This window comes from Melopsittacus undulatus, chromosome 1 (genome assembly GCF_012275295.1).
Source record: "Melopsittacus undulatus isolate bMelUnd1 chromosome 1, bMelUnd1.mat.Z, whole genome shotgun sequence".
Classification (NCBI taxonomy): domain Eukaryota; kingdom Metazoa; phylum Chordata; class Aves; order Psittaciformes; family Psittaculidae; genus Melopsittacus; species Melopsittacus undulatus.
This window is the reverse complement of record NC_047527.1, coordinates 95,508,392-95,525,568: the sequence shown is the minus strand read 5'-3', so window position 1 is coordinate 95,525,568 and position 17,177 is coordinate 95,508,392. Positions and strand designations below refer to the sequence as shown.

Below are 17,177 nucleotides of genomic sequence, written 5' to 3'. Positions count from 1 at the left end.
TGAATAATCTTCTTTATGCCATGTATCTAAGCCCTATCTGAGCCGCCTAATAAGGCTAAGGCCATAACTAGTTCACTCAGAAGATCCAGCTGAAAGCTCTGCAATGAGGAATGAATATTGGACTAAAAGATACCAAACTTCTGGGTTAGCAGATGGTGTGAGTGGAGACAAGGGAGTGAGGTGGTCCATTATAAAGGCTGGTGTTAGGTTTAAATGTTGTACCAGGGCTTAGGGGGGATGTGATGTGATGTGATAGCCAAGGCTTAGGTACAGTTGTGGCAGGTAAAAATGGAACAGGCAGGAATCAAAAAAATCTATGGGAAGACCAGAAAAGCAAGAGAAAGGCGAGAGATGGGATTAGACAATTAACATTCACATTTGTATTGAGTTGTGGTATTAAATCCACACTGAGATTAGTGACTAGACATAAAATCCGCCTTTTATCTATGTTTCATGTGCCTTAGCCTCACAGCATTAAAGTATTAGAGCGCAATCAGTGCTGAAAGCAGACAGGGTTTGTGGGTGGTCACCTTCCCTAAAGTCTTGATGGGTGCTGCTCTTGTCATTTTTTATCAAAACACATATACTGAAATGTATGTTGAGGCCTTTCACTGAGCCTTTAAAGAAAAATATGAAACCATAGGATTTACTGCAGTTCAAACTGCTGAAAAAGTCCAGTGAGTTTGTAAGGCATCTCTATTCCAGCACACCTGCCTCCCTGTGAGAATTCAGAAGTACAATAGTTTGCCCCCTCCCCAATCAAGATAGTTTTATCATTAACATTTCCTTGTATCATGGGACATCTGGGACTTCTTACACTTTCCAAGCACAGAAGTTATTTCTGGGAACAGAGCATAGCCCTTTGCACTTCTATGACCAAATTCTGACAGCTAAGGTCCAGCAGTGTGCATGAACAAGCTGGATTTTTGTTACAAAAAATAAAGGCGCCATACTTTTTTATTGGACTAGGATATCAGTTAGATTTCTGAGAGTAGTTATAATAGAATCAAGTTACAATGTCAGTGTGATAAAAGGTATCACATCATTGCTCTGTACTTTTTACCTTATTCATTCACAGATTGAAGTTTCCTGGATTTCTGTCAAAAGAATTAGTCTTTTAAGAACAGAAAAGACCAATGTCATCTTTATACAGTTTGGGAATTCATCTAGAGTAGTCCAGAGATTAACAATATCAGCGATAATTGAGTCAAAGGCGTCTATGGAGTACACTAACAACAAAATAGACTATGGAACAAAAGATGGGTAATTCAACAGCTCACAACTGCTGAATAATCATTTTAACCTTAGCAAGGGTCAGGACAGCAAATAAAATAAAAAAAAAATGAATGAGTTTAAAGAAAGGAGGAGGAAAAGAACAACAAGGCACTTGGAGGGAACTAGGTAATTTTGAAGAAAAATGTGTGCAGAACAGAAATTGTACAGCTGTTAACAGGAAAGAAAAATCAATTTTACACCGTATAAAGGGATACATTTACATCATTATGATTATGTTGGGAAAGGATTAGAATTTCACTTTCTTCAAAGCATTCTTGCAATGTGTCATATGATTCTTCCTTATCTGATGATCATGATGATGCATAAAGAATAGCACCTCTCAAGCATCACTTTATTCAGTAACAGACCACCTTGTCTCCCTGAGCTGCCTGACTGCCAGATCTCATGTCTTTGTTTTCCATAGGTAAATATAATTAAAGCAGCAGAAGTGGAGCTATAAAGGTTCAAAAACAGTGGTGGTAACTAGAGGTAGAAAAAAGAATGGGGAAGAAAGTAGAAAATGTACATGTATTCAGGAGCTCAACAGTATTAGATAGACAGATCAGTCCTAAAACTGGCATAAGCAGGTGATACAGAAGAAAGCAAAATGCAGACAGCTGAATTCAGATGTTGGCATAGGAAAACAGAGTTATCATAGTAGAAAATAGAATTGTTTCAGAAATAGGGTAGTTAAATTATTATTTGCTCTTTCTTTAAATACATTTCTAAAATGTGTCATTCTGATTTGAGTACAGGCACAAAATACGCTTGTATATGCGTAGGAACAGGGTTGGCCAATGCTCATAAGTAAACCCATTCTATCTGCAGGTACTGCAACACCTCCATCCAATTTTAACATTTTAAATTTCCCAGCTACTCCATCCATGCTTCCCCAGAAGTGAATAGCAATAACATGAATCATTCCTCCAAAGCAAACTAATCCAGATGAAGGGAGACTCAGAGGTGGCGAGTGTGAGCCTCTCGCCAGATCTTGCTCCCCTCTTCTCCTGCCCAAAAATTGGCAATGTCAACTAATGGGGAATTATATTCCTTACCATTTCCACCTATTTGCTCCCTCAGATCTCCACTTTTTCTCTAGGAGAGATGTTAGCCTTCCTCTTACTCTACCTAATGCAGACAATGAGAGTCTGCAGAAGCATGCCTTACATTCTGGTTGGATTTGTGTCCTGACTGAATGAATGAGGAGAGAGAGCATCTGCTAGCATCTGGTGGTGCGAAAGCTGCAGTGTTGTGTATACTGTTTCACCTACAGCTTTGTGGCAGACCTGCCTCCTTACCACCCTCTTCCTCACCTAAAAAGATTTTAACCTTTTGAAAACTAAGTTTTAGTTGAACAAAAGCTCACAACAAGGTTTTAAATTGCAAAAAACATCTTTAAAAGAGCTAGAGAAAACAAAAACCCCTGTGTTTCATTCAGTTCTCTCTGCCTACAGCAACCTCATAGGTGTGTCCTTCAATATAGCCCGTTCTCTAAGAAGCAGAAAACTCTGCTGAGTTTCCCCACATCCCTATGGCATTTTGTTCATCGCATCTGATGCATGGCTGTCTGTTTTCCAGTCCTTCTTTCAGCCTTTCAGTCTCTCTGAGAGAGCAGAAAGCTGAGCAGAAAGCTGAGCAGAACTGCAATGACCCTGCTGGACTCCACTGGTCTGCCCATCCTCAGTTTCTCCTTTAATCTGTTCAGCAGTGTTTCAAGACTTACCCCTGGCAAGTTCACCCAGCTTCTTCAAAGAAAATAAAGCCAAATTACAACAAATTCATCAAATACACAGTTTGCCATGGTTACAGCAACAGTTGAGACCTGCAGTAAGGCTGAAAGGCCAAAATTGTGATACCAGAATACAGGCAACGGGTCTTGAAATGCTGATAGTCCTGGATAAGCACTTTCTTTAGCTGAGATGCACTTTATATGTTCAGAATAAGCCCATGTAATTTGTTATTGTATGACAAACTTGCAATAGGCCAATGTTTATGGCAGTCAGTGGAGCAATTATAGCTTTAAAGTTTGACACTGAGGCAAAACCAGGGCTGATAATTACAAATGAGTGATTTTCAGAGTGAAATGCTGAAGTAATAAATTGTAAGTAAGGTTTGTCTTAAGGCATATAAGCAAAATCAAGCAGTTAAAAACAATGAAAAAACATGCAGTCTGCACACAACATATACATAATTACCTATTACTTCTCTGTCTTGTATTTGTAGGCATTGTATAAAAAGATACCTTTTTTCAAAAATGTGCAACAGCCCAGATAGCTCAACATCCCTTCCTTCCTTCCCTCTTCCCTTCCTCCCTTCCTTCTTCCTTCCTTCCTTCCTTCCCTATTCCTCCCCCCTCCCTTCCTTCCTTCCACCCTCCCCATATATATCTCACCTTCCGGTTACTTTCCTCTGCACCATGGTAAGGCTGCCTAAATCACTTTATTGCCTCCAGCTTTTGCTATATCTTTAAACAACCTTTTCTATTCATTTTGATAGCAAGGTTTTAGTGAGTAAAGTCTCAGGATCATTCTGAGAGAGAATACTACTCTCCCAGTTCCCATACATTAACCACAAAATAGCTCTTGGAGGAATATATAATGTGGACACATCAGGTGAAACAGGAACACCAGACTAGGGCACAAGCTAGAGGAAGTTTGTTTGGTTTCAGAACAGAGGATCAGCTATCAAATACAAGGTCATTTTAGTGGCTGTGCCCTACTGAAAAAAAATGCAGAAAAACCTACCCTGTTCAGCCAAAGGTAAGAATATAAAGAGTGCAGTATCTGTTGTCAAAGCAAATAAAACCAGCAATGTGATGGGTGTTTGTTATTTCTCTGAATGCTTACAATTATGCTACAGCTAGTTCTTCAGTAATACAAACTGTCAACAGGAAAGTACAACTTCCCAGGGCACAAAATAACATGGAAAGAAGCCAGTTATTAGAACAATAGCAAAAGTCAAATATAAACTGAGAAAATCTTACCTCAACTTAATGAACTGGCATATAGATGAGCTATAAAAAACAAAACACAAAAAATCCATACTGAAATCACTGGCAGAGCTTTAGCTCTATTGTAACACACTAATCATGAAAACAATAGTACATCGATTTGAAGTGCTCAGGAGAACAGACATATTTCTGTCTTGCAGTGAAGCAACAGGGGCTTTTTTCTGTTTTCTGACACCCTGTTAAGGTCTTGCTGTTTTACTGCATGCTTTGTTCAGCAATCAGGTGTGGTATTGGCTCAAGGATCCCAACCCAATGGGCAAGTTCTAACCTTTGTAGACCATAAATGGCATCTCAGCAAAGGTTCCCCAGCTGTGGCATGATTTCAGCAGCTAAAATCTGCTTTTGGCTCTTACTTAATTAGCCAAAGATTTCCTTTGCTCCATGATTAAGGCAACTAAAACAAGGCAATTCATTTGATGCATTTGAGTGAAACTTCACATTTTAACATTCTCCATAAAATCAGTGCTAAGAAATCTGTACCACTACCTCAACCCTCCAAAGACTTACCCCCACGGCAGTAAGGAGGTTTGACTGGCAGCCACCTCTTCAGAAACTGCAGAAGAATGCTTAATGCTCCAGCAGGCAGAATCCCATTGCTATCACAAAAACAGAAGCTTGAAGAGCAGATGACTCTGAGGTATTGGCATAACAGTCTTTCAATTCCATATTATTTTAGTGTACTGTTGCTAGGCTCTGCATTTTGTTTTCATTTCAATAGTCATTATAATGACTTGAAGTCGGCTTTAAATCTTGACTGGTTTTTCTCTAAAAAATTATCAATGTCTCTACATTTTACAAGACAGCTTCCTCAAAAGGAGATTGCACTTGAAATGGAAACTGAGAAGAGGAGTCTCACTGGACCTCAGGCAGAGCCAAAGATTTCTAGGCATTTTTGCAATGGATTATCCTCAAAAGAATATATAGTGGAGGTATATAATTTTAAAAACATTGCAGAATATTAGGCCACTTAAAATACAGCTAACTGACCTTTTTAGGAGAAATATTTACATAGTTTAACAATAGGAAAGAGAGAAGATGACTAAATGCTGAATCTATTGAAATTCCCAAGTCAAATCTACAAAACTGTATGTATTTCAGGTTTTGAGAGTAGGGCTTTTTTGTTATAGTTCTGAATCCAACAGCCTGTGTTGAGGATAGTGAACTGGTAAATTAAACTGTCTATTGACATTTCTTTGGCAAAAATGGAAGATAAATTGATTTCCTTCGATGCTGGTATTCTGTAAGATTGAACATCCCCAAAGAGATTTCAAGTGGAGCCTGTTGTCTTGCTAATTTGCACACTATGCTTTTTTTCTTTCTCTTTTTTTTCTTCTTGATTAAAACCTTAGTAAGAAGCTGCTCAAGCCTTGGGAGTTGCTAGGCATAACTGTAGGCCAGCATGTGCCAAATATGCCACAGCACGAAATCTTTAGTTGTCAACCAGCATACTGTGTGTAAGCAATTGCCAAGCGTCTTCTCCCCCTACCTCCCAGGACTTTTGTTATTGAATTGCTATATAGTGTATCTTAGCCTAATTGAACTCATTACTTAAGGGACTACTCTGTCTACACAACTATTCAGGAAATATTATTCCTGAATAAACGTGTATATTCTTATGCTGAAACAAGAATGGGCAAGATAACATACCTAGATGAAATAATGAATAAACAGATCCTAAAAATGTTCTGCCAGCTTCACTGAATCTAGAGAAGCCATTCAGAAAACCTACAAGGAGCAATTCTCTTTCCAGACATAAGTGTTTGTGGAAGAAGCCCAGTTTTCCAGGAGAATGAGACATGAATTATGAAACCACAAAATACAAATCAAACTCCTAAAGACAAGAGAGACACATGCTGAAAGGAATGGTCTGATAAAGAGTTAATTTCAATTACTTTAAAAAAAAGCTACGCAAAGGCATGGTGGAAAATTACTCCAACTAAAAGCACATTTCAGGATAGAAATATTTTCCCTCGCAGGTTTTGCTGGTCATCTTAGGTTGACCAGGTCTGGGGCAGGAGGCCAGGGGTTACTCCATCAGTCAGAAACACCTCACCAGGCAGTTTTGACATGAGCTGAGGGACATGCTCCCAGACAACAGCTAGGCTACCAAGGGTCAATCACTTTGAATGAAACTGTCCTTTTTCGAGGGAGTGAAAGGGCTTGAAATGGTATGGAAGAACTTCCACTGGGCTGGGTGGCCTCCAAAATGGCCAAAGGTTTGTTACATACAGTCAGATGGATATACCTTGATAATAGCATGTTTGTTCCAGTATGTACAGTGACTTGTGCTGTGACTGTAACAGAGAAAATGCACTGAAAAATTTAGTTTAAGAAAAAAGTCTTGCTCTGATGAAAAAGAAATTATATAATCTCCACAGCCATTTGATTTTGCTCATACCAGTGTATATCAGGAATGGTTCTGTAGAAATTAGAGTATCTGTGCTGGGTAAAAGAGATTAGAATGAGGCCTTTTATAGCTGCAATTATTGGTATGTGCAAAGTGTTATTTTCATTCCTGTTTTGGAGCCCCATGATAAGCTTTAGTAACACTAAAATATTCATTTTTTTCTAAGACCATGGTGTGCAGGTAAGCTGGAAACGCACTTAGGATATTCACACACACTAACTAGACAATCCTTCTGGTTTCAAGAGTTGCCCCACCTTAAGAACTGAACTTGTCAAATCAGAATAAGCATTTCCTGAGCTGATGAGAAAGCCTATGAAGCTGCACTCAGGAGCACACTACTCAGCTTCCCCCCGATGCTCTTGTTGACTTCAGGGAAGTGAATCCGTGTGGAGAAAATAAAGTTTGTGACTATTAGGGTAATCTGTTGTGTTGGTTGTGTAGGAGTATGGTTGTGTTACTTTATCACCTGTATTTCTAAAAGCTGGTGCTACCATCTTAAATTCTTATCTTTCCTGTTGACTTTTATTCTGGTACCATGCCTGTGTTTGTGCTTAACACTGCTATTTATATTGGTTGTTCTTCCTGTGGTATATGATCCTTTTCTTTTTCTCCCATTTAGCACTGGAGATATGAAGGGAGAAAGAAACAGTTTCAGGGTGACAGACTTTGCTATATTTGTTATATATAGTTATCTTCTACTCATAGTGCCAACATGAGAAATTAATTATAATTAAGTGGAGATGGGAGTAGGGACAAAATGGCATGGCTTCAAATGTAAAAACAAAAAATTAGTCTCAACATAATAGAAGGATAGACAAATGGATTGGTCAAACCTAGCTCTACCTTCAAAGAAGTGAGTTACATGGCCATGTACAGGAAGAAAATGAAACCAAAGGAATTGTCAGAGCAGCACTACTTTGCAGAAGAGAAGATACATAATCACAAAAGAAACACTGGTAAACTCCTTCATGAACATAGTAAGGGCTGGGGATGAGGTAAGATGTAGGGTGCAGAGAGTGCCAGCCTTACTCAACCCACCTTCTGCAAGGCTGAAATTGCAGCTATTGTAACAGGATGCTTGAGAACATGTTTTTAAAAATTCCTTTCAATGAGTGATTCTGGTTGGCATGTGCCATTAGTTTACAAAGGGTGAACTGTGAGGCACTGGGCTATCCAGTGTAATGGAAAGTACCACAGTCTGACCTGACTGTTGCCCAGGATTGAAACAGATGTCACATCCAATGGCAGAAGATATATAGACAACTATTTGAAGACTAGATCGAGTTTTCTTTTAATCAAATGTAAGAAATGCACAGGGAACTTGATTCTGCTACCTATTAGATGAATTGGCTAATGTCTTATAAATCCTGTTGGTTTCAGCAAATCTGTTTGAAATGGGATGATGGAAGGCTAGAACCTAGGTAAAGGACTAAATTCTAGCTGTAAAGTGATCTAGAAAGCTATGTTGGAAAGAGTAATTTAATAGAAAATGAGCAGAAGATTACAGCAAGTCCCAAGCCAGTTTTACCTGCAAAACTCTGCCTGAAAAGCTGTGTTCCCTTGTTTGAGGTACGTAACTGTTCTTACTTGGAATGCTTAAAAGAGCAAAAATCCAAACCAAACTTCCTATATCAGGCACATTACTCAGAGCATGAAGGGATACAAACCAAATGGAAACATGCCAGCCAACATCTCCCGATGACCACATCTTTTTATGTGCACATTTTATTTGCTGCACACAACAGGCAGCGGTATTGGAATTCCAGCAGAGGTGTTCACTTACATCCTCCACCACCAGCCTATCTTGAATACATTACTTATGTTAGTGTATCTATAGGTCCCATATGAAGTGTACATTGTAGTAGAACAAGTGCCAAGTGTTTGATGAAACTGGCTGAACTATAAGTGCTAATCAACACACAAGTCAACACCCTACAGACATGTTGGCTGGTAACCGGAATGGGGCAGTGGAGAGAAGTCACTAATCCCCAGAGGGGAAACAGATTCTTTAGACTACAGTTCCTCATACCTTTACTCCATGATGAGAATCAGTGAGACTAACGTCACTGAGGCCAGCTTAACCAAAACTAAACCAAAACCTTTCCTTATATTCAAATAAAAAAGACAAGATTATCAACAGAATTAACTGAGCTAATATATTTAGTGCATGAATAGTTGCTGCAGAAGTTGCTTAACATAGTTTTATAAATCAGATAATTCTTACCTGTAAAAAAAATATTAAATATAGTTTGCCACTCTAGGTAATAAGCATACTACTTTCTGTTCAATATCCAAATGATAGCAAGCATTACCTTTGGAATTATTTATTTATTTATTTTAACACACTTATGTACAGTGAGTGACTCATCATGGTATAATAATTTGTTCAAACATAATCTAAAGACTTCTATAACTTAGTGTTAACACATTTGAAACTTAGAAACTTTCCTCACAAGCCTTCATAAATGTAATTGTAGTGACAACATGACTTTGTCACGATTTCCAGTTTTTGTTTCTTTACGAGGGCCAACACCATTTAATACTGTTTTAATTGCATCTGAAATGGGTAATGCTTGAGCAAAATATGCAACAAAGTTTGAAATTAAATTTAAGCAGCTAAAGAAATTTAAAACATACATGTTTATAGATACATGTATATTATATATTGGTGTATAATAATGTATACACATGTATTTATTTTAATGTTTAGCTTTAATAGCAAAAGTACAGTAGAATTCCAGTGATAGCAAGATTTGATTCTAGAGTATCCATAGAAAATTGGTGCAATTTTTCTGAAAATCAGTACAAGCTCAAAACAACATGTGATACCAAATAATCTCTGCTGTGGTCTAAGACCAGTAATAAATTTGAACACCTAAATGATTGAATTAAACCTTATAGTAATCAAATGGATACTTGATAATAAAATATCTTCACTGAAAAAAATGTTACTGAGTAAAATTTTGTTATCAGTTCCAAGTAGGTGAGTGTACAACATTTAGGATAAGGCCTCTCAGTCCTGACTGGAGCCTGTAGGTGCTAGTGGAGTACAAATAATAAATAACAGTACATGTACTGTAAACTCTCCAAAATCGGTGATAATACCAAGCATTTTCCATCTTTGAAACGCTGTACAAGCATAAAACTATTCCTCACAACATCCCTGTGAGGTAGGTATAAGAGTACTACCCCATCTTTACTGATGGGGCAACTCATCCCAATACTACAAGGTGCTAGCTGACTCTGCAAAGGGGAGTTCAATCCCTGATTCCCAGAGGCCCCAGAAGTATGTAATTCTCAAGCAGAATCAGAGTCTAATTAGTGTCTTGCCCACATCCCTAAAATACATCAGTGGCACTGCCCAAAGCTGTTGGCTTTCACATTTGTCACTCTGTCACCTGATTGAAACATTCTCCCTTCTGAAAAAATAAAATACTATGCACTGGTAATGTAACACACACAAACACATATTCTTCTTTTCATAAATCTGCTGATATGTTTAATATCTACAAAAGTAGATTCCCTGTGAGTGCCTATCTTGTATAGGACAGCCCTAGCAAGATTCTCACATTTTTCTACTTTCATGCATAAAAGTTACACGTTTTTATTCATTTATGTGAAAAAGTACTGATTATTCATGTGATGATATCAAATTCTGTATTAAGGGGCAGAGTAATATTTTTTTTAGATTCAACTTTCAGGACCTCCTTTAAAACTAGGATAATCCTGTGACATGTACTAAAATATATGTATTCTCATTTCCCTCTTTTAAAAAATAAAAGTTCAGAATGGTTTTGCCTAGACATACTTTTAATATACTATATAGCTAGTCATTGTTTTGATTATATGTAAATTAAAGCAAGACATCTGAACGTGGAAGCAGTCCCTCTTGCACCAGTATAAACCTGGAGTATCTGCAAAGAAGCCCATGGAGTTTCAGTGGTATAAAAGCAGGCAAATGAAGTTAGCATAAGGACCTCCATCCTTCTGACCATCTGTAGCTGCCCTATACCAGCAACACTAACAAATGTCATGCTTTCATCTGGAGGAAAGAGTGCAAATGGCGTGTTTGTTAGCAAATCCTGTGAGTTATGCACATACCTGACATCACTGAAGACTTCATCATTCATTATGCTAGTATTATACAGAGATGTAAAATATAGGTAGCTCTTTTGACTTCTGCAGAATTAGAGAAAAAGGAAAAAAATAAAACACAGTATCTTTCCAAATGACAGAGTACATGCAGAGAAGTAAATTAAAGGCAACACAAACACAGCACAACTGCAGCTTTAGAAAAACAAAGTATTTGCCAAGATAGAAAGGGCAATAGGTAGAGGAACAAATACTAAATTGAGGGCTTATATATGTAAAACAAAACCAAAACAAAATGTCAAAAAAGTAGGTTATGTCAATCCTTTGACATAAATGCTTTCTAGTAACTCATGGGGAAAAAAATGTAAGTAAAGAGTTTGAAAGCCTTGCTGGAATTCTCGTAACATAAAATAACCCTCCCCTCAAAAAATTGTAGCCAACAATTTTTCTGATTATACAGAATTCCTACATGGCTCTGTAATTCAGCAGACTTTGACCCTTTTAACCTGTGTAGCACATTTTATTATTCAATGTCTCCCTATAATAAAAAAAATAACCCATACATATTTAAAAATAGATACTATTCTACTTCAGTTTTCTTTTTTTTTGCAAGGAGGGGAGGGCAGGTAATTTTCCTCTTGTGTTTTGAACAGAGGCATAACTATCAGGATTCCTTTGCTTTCCTCCTCTTTTCCATATCTTGTTTTCTCTCAGCAAGGTTCAGGGATGATGTGCATGCAGGAATGCAAGCACAAACCTATTGTTGAAGCACTGGAGGAAACTCATACCTTCTTTGGGTAGGTCTTATAAGACAGAATATCTTCATAACAAGGCCACTGAAAGATGATTAATACAGATTTTTCTCTTTTATTTATCTTTTTTCCGTTTTAAATGCAGCAGGCATTCATCACCGGATTATAACAACTTGAAGGTTACTCAACATACAGCTTTTTTGCAGGAGATACTTTATCACATGCCTAACCTTATATGAAATACTTTCATTTAAATCAATGTGAAAAAATAATTTGGTTAAAGTTAGACATTCTTTGATAAATCAGGATCTTGGAAAAAAAGAAGAAACAAAGCCATGGGTTTAAACGTACAGGATATGTCATTTGGAATGAATGGATGCGAGTTGTCAACTTTTTATTTTTTCAAAAATTTTAGAATTTGAACTGCTCCTGATAAATTTGTTCCCAAATTTTACCATGCGGTGTATCAGTGTTCAGAAAGCAGTCAATTTGAAACAGTAGTCCCTCCAAAGGCTGGTTCCCCCCTCCAAAATATGGTGGATTTTTGTTCTACTGTCTTGTGAGAAATGCTTTTAGGTTTTATTTTCATTGGAAAAGAAACTTCAATAATTCAACCCCTTTGCATTGTTAATATATTAGAATAGCATTTGAATATAAGGTGTCGACCTTATTCCGATTTTCAGATGCGACGATTAGAAGTCATTGACACCAATCTACCACAAGTGACCTTAGTCGCGTATCTTGCCCTGTTATTAGAATAATCAAGGAACGCAATTCAGAAATTATATTACATCCTGCATTTTATTCAATTCCATATGACAAAAATAGTAACCTAGACTAAGACATCCATTTCAATCAGTAGATGTGTCAAGCCAACAAGATTTAATAATAAAAAATATCGGATCTAGGTAACAATTCCCAGCTGTTTCAGGGAGGCTCCTAGCCCTACATGGTATCACAGTATAAAAATAGTGTCTCTCTTCACCATGCAGAGAGGAATGACCTAACCCTGAATACAAAATGGGGTCAGTCTTACTGTACCATCATCAACCATCTTATTTACAACACTTTACATATTTTTCTTTTTTTCCTTTTTCATTTTTTTCTTCTCTTTTTTTTTCTTTTTTTAAGTTATACACATCCTTTAGGGAATAGAGATAACACTACATGGTACCAAATACTAACCAAAAAAAAAAGTCACACCAAAAATGACACAGATAAATAAAAACATTCAATTGCTGAAATACAGCAACATTAAGCCACCTCAGTTTTTTTTTCCAATGCTTGTAAACACCCCTAAACACCCACACACTGTGGCAAAAAAAGATGTTACACTATAGAGGTGTTACAGATACATAATTTTGCTTATATATAGATAGAGTTATCTATATATCCCTATCTCATCACTGTAGAAAATGGAGCTGTTCATCATTCATTTCCAATAGAAACAAACAGCTAATAAGTCTTCGAACCTCTTTTCACTCCATTACGTGATGGCAGAAATAGTCCATCCTCTTACAGTAATGGTTTTTGTTGTATAAGATTGTCCTATTTTTCAGTCTCAACTGAGAAGACCTCACTGTCTGATTCATTCTTCAGGGGCATAAAACTCCTTGCGCTGTTACCCAGCTACCCATAATGTCCCTCAAGCAGTTCTGCTGGACGGAAGATCATAGTGTCAACTCCACCATGCTTGTAATGCACAAAAATGAGGTAGTACACAAAACATTTACTGTTCAAGTTTTGATTAAGCCCCAGTCTCCTCAGCATCCCCAGCCTAGCTTATGAGTGGAACCTTTCCCTTTATTTACTTGGTGTAATTTAAACAATGCAATTAACATAAAACTATATTCGATTAATCAGAGTACATTGTGCTTTGGAGCAATCTGAGAAGATAATCAGCAAGAGTTGGAAATAAATACAGAGTATCTGTATGTTACTACTACTCATACTGCCCAAAAGTTATTATTTTGTTCCCATGTTATTAGGCAGTCAACATCTTTCTCGTGGGTATGTGTGAAAGAGACAGAACAGATTACAGTAAAATTAAACCTACACAATGTTCTCTTTCCTCTATCCTAGACTTGTATTAATATCACACTCCTAAGATAAATGTATCAGAATTCTGTTGGGGGTGGTCACGCTTTTAAGTGGGCTTTGTAGGAAAGTTAAATGAATCATTTCTATTTAAGAAATGGCAGGCCCCATATTTCCTAAGGATCTGACAGTTCTCTGCAGCTCTTCTGCTCAGTTAATAGAGATCTCTCATTGTTCAACCTTAAAACAAAACAAGAAACTGCAAAAGGGTTCTCCGCCTTATTCCTTAAGTCAAAGTACTATTTATAAAATAGTTTACATCTTTGTTCAGTTTCAAATTATAGACAAACCTCCCTAATACAAAATACTAAAAGTGCAATAGTATAAATTAAGAGTTTGCAACCACATTATACAAACATTACCTTTTTTATTGTACAGCTTTGATAACATGGAGTATTTACTCACAACTGTTTATAACGTTGTGAATAATTTATGGTGCTCAGGTTTGTCTGTAACTTGTTTTCCAATCATTGAGCTAAAGTCCACACTACATTTTTTTTTCATTTAATAGAACAACTGTCCACATAGCAGCTACAAATATTTAAATAAAAAAAGGTTTGTTACTGACAGGTACTTGCACATGAAAAGCATGCTCTCTTTCCCAATAAAACTTCACAATTTTGCCTGCATTAAAATAAACCACTTATTTATAGTAAAACCAAAAAAACAACAAACAAAAAACCCAAACAAATGAACAAACAAATAAAAAAAGAAAAGAAAAAAAGGAAAAATCACATAGTCAGATGTATTTTGCAGTACAAAAGCTTCATTTAAGTTTGGGGCTAGTATATTGTCTGTTACCCGCATAATCTTAACATTATAAATACTACAGACAAGGATACTGTAATAATACACAGCATTGGGGTACTAAATCACTTATTTAAGATTAAGATTCCTAAAACCATAGTCCAAGTTGCTAACTAATTTGAACAAAACCAGCAAATAAGTGTGACAGAATGCTGTAATGAAGCCCCCCTTTCTCAGGTGATAGTAAGTTTTGTAAGAAGCAAAGTAGACGTAGACTAGCCTCTTTCTGTTTCTAATGAAGTTATCCCATGATTTGTTTTTTTTGTGTTTTGTTAAATTAAAAGATTTCAAAGTTCTCTGTAACAGTCAATCTCACTGTTGAAAGAAGTACCATGCAAATCTTGCAAGACAACTTTTCAGCAGCCACAAAGTTATGTATTTCTGCTATGGGTAAAACTTTAAAGGGAACCTATGCATTTAGGTCAGGAAACTAATGCTTAGCTTCAAAAGCTGTACATGGAACAGGACAAGTGTTGTGTCGAGTAGCAGTCCAACAGTTATTCGGAATGAATGCTTTTAATTTATGCCAATCTCTTTATTATCCTCAATAAATCTGGTGAATGGACGACTGGCTCCCGTTTCAGAACTTGCTTTGTCCAGACCGACAATGGGAGGGCTACTGCCCGTGCGAGCTTTGTCCATGCCACCGGTAAGGTTACTTAGAGGCGGGATGGCGCCTCCACCTAGACTTACTGGGAGCTGAGGAATGCCTCCATTCTGTATGACAGAAATCTCATTGTTCTTCATAGCAAGTCCGTTAGTGATAGCTGCAGCATATTGGTTCCAAAAACTGGGGTCAACGTTCATGGCCCGAGCTGCCAAATCCTTCTGGAACATCTCAGAGAACTTGAGTGCGTCGCCACCGAGCAGAGCCATGGGGTTTTCCACGGAGAGGCGGCGGCCGCGGCGTGCAGGCGCGTTATTCCACATGTGAGTTCCCATGTGAACCTGTGGAGCAAAAGGGGACAAGAAGCACCCCCAAGATAGCACATTCTGGTGAGGTGGCTGGCCTGAAATGCTGTTACTTACAGTACCGCTTGCTTTAAAAAGAAGTCTTTTAATTTGCAGTGAAAACAAGTCAATTCCAGTTAAAACACAGTCAACCTACACAAAGAAAACCCAGCTCTGAAGTAATTTTCCAATGTACATTTTGTTTCTCCTCAGTGAAAATAAAGGCAGCACTGCAAGAGGATATCTAATATCCTCTTAGATAAGACAATTTCACATGCAAGCTCGAAGTCCTCAAACGCTGAAGAATAGCAAGGGCATTACTTGCAGTAGGAGAAGGGTGGGGATTTTCTGCCCTTCTTTTTACATCTTGTCTAATTCCACAATATTTTCTCTCAGCAGAGGCATCAATTATTTTTGCTAAATTTAATATTCTAAAAAGGGACATTTAAAAATGTATTCCCCAGTCTGTGTCCTGATAGTTAACCACACTGTGGGAATAAGAGGTGTGAGTTCTGTAGTAACCCACTGCAGTGGGAAACAGCTTTCTAGTCTGCAGAGCAGAACAGAAAATAAAAATCTGAGAAGCACCCAAGGAGATGAGCAAACTACATTTCTGGATTATAGCCAGGTTATTTTGCACTGGTGGTTCACAAGAACCACCAGAACACATCCATCAGCTGACTGCATGTGCCCTCGTGTCTTGTCAGGAGAACTATTATGTGCACACGTGTATCTTGTCAGGAGAACTATTATGTGCACACGTGTACACCCAGAACCAGTTTTAAAGTTCACATCATTCCACAGCCACTTTCCAGTCCCTATTTCCAAAGCAGTGGAAGTATAATAAACACCACTATACAGCAAGCATTTCCTTGAAACTCGCTTCTCTTCTCTCTTTGGGACAAGCACTTAGCACTGAAACGTGCTGAGTTCAAGAATGGTGTCTTAACCCCCCAGCCCCTAGCCTTTACAGTTTTATTTGGCCTCTTACCTTAAGATTCCCCTTTGTGGTAAAAGCTCTACCACAGATTGTGCAACCAAACGGTTTTTCACCAGTATGGGTGCGCTCGTGTATCTGCAGTGCACTTGCTGAGGAGAAGGTCTTCCCGCATGACTGACAGTTGTGCTGCTTGGGAGTCCGGCGAGGGGGGGGCGCCAGCATAGGGGTGATCCCCGGACTCATCACTGTCTGTGGTGCAGCAGGAACCTGGATTCCAGCTGGAAGCGAGGGAACCTCACCCAAAGAGATCGGCTTGCTGTGACCATTCACTTCCATTTTGATCATGGTAGGTGCTGTACTGGTGACCAGGCTAGGAGTACTTTGGCTGGGACCTAGAGTAAAGTTGGGTTCAAATAACTGAGAAGGCAGCTCTTTTAATTTGTGCGTCAGTAAGTGCTGTTTTAAATTACCCATAGTGGAACACCCACGACTGCAGACTGTACAAACAAATGGACGTTCTTTAGTATGGCTGCGGTAGTGAATTTCCAATGCACTCTTACAAGCAAAAGGCTTGCCACAGATATTACAAACTGTACTTTTAAACTTACCACGTTCTCTGTTCAGGAACAGCAGGCTAAAAGGAGCCTCCTCTTTGATGACCGGTCTTCCAGGGTTGGTGGATGTCAGATCTAATGCTCCTCCATTTTCAGTTGCAGGTGGTGGACTGTCTGGTTTTTCTGTCTTTAATTGTATTTCTTGTGGCTCTTCCTGGTTACTGAGACCTGGGGACTTCGATCTGAAACTTTCGCTATTGCTATTTACAGGAGACAAAGCTTGCATGGATGA

General features: G+C 38.1%; 1 protein-coding gene across 2 annotated transcripts in view; it reads right to left on the bottom strand.

Moving 5' to 3' along the window:
- Window positions 1-14,340: 14,340 nt before the first annotated feature.
- Window positions 14,341-17,177, bottom strand: part of SALL3 (spalt like transcription factor 3) — a 19,945-nt gene continuing 17,108 nt past the window's right edge. The window contains exons 2-4 of one of the 2 annotated variants that reach the window (XM_005149862.3): window positions 16,940-17,177; window positions 16,383-16,723; window positions 14,341-15,388 (exon numbers count right to left, since the gene is read on the bottom strand). The exon at window positions 16,940-17,177 is cut by the window's right edge and continues 2,699 nt beyond it. In XM_005149862.3, the coding sequence (XP_005149919.2) occupies window positions 14,957-15,388; window positions 16,383-16,723; window positions 16,940-17,177 (1,011 nt within the window). In that variant the 3' untranslated portion in view covers window positions 14,341-14,956. Of the gene's footprint in view, window positions 15,389-16,382 lie in introns of both variants that reach the window. The other variant, XM_005149861.3, reaches the window with a different exon arrangement.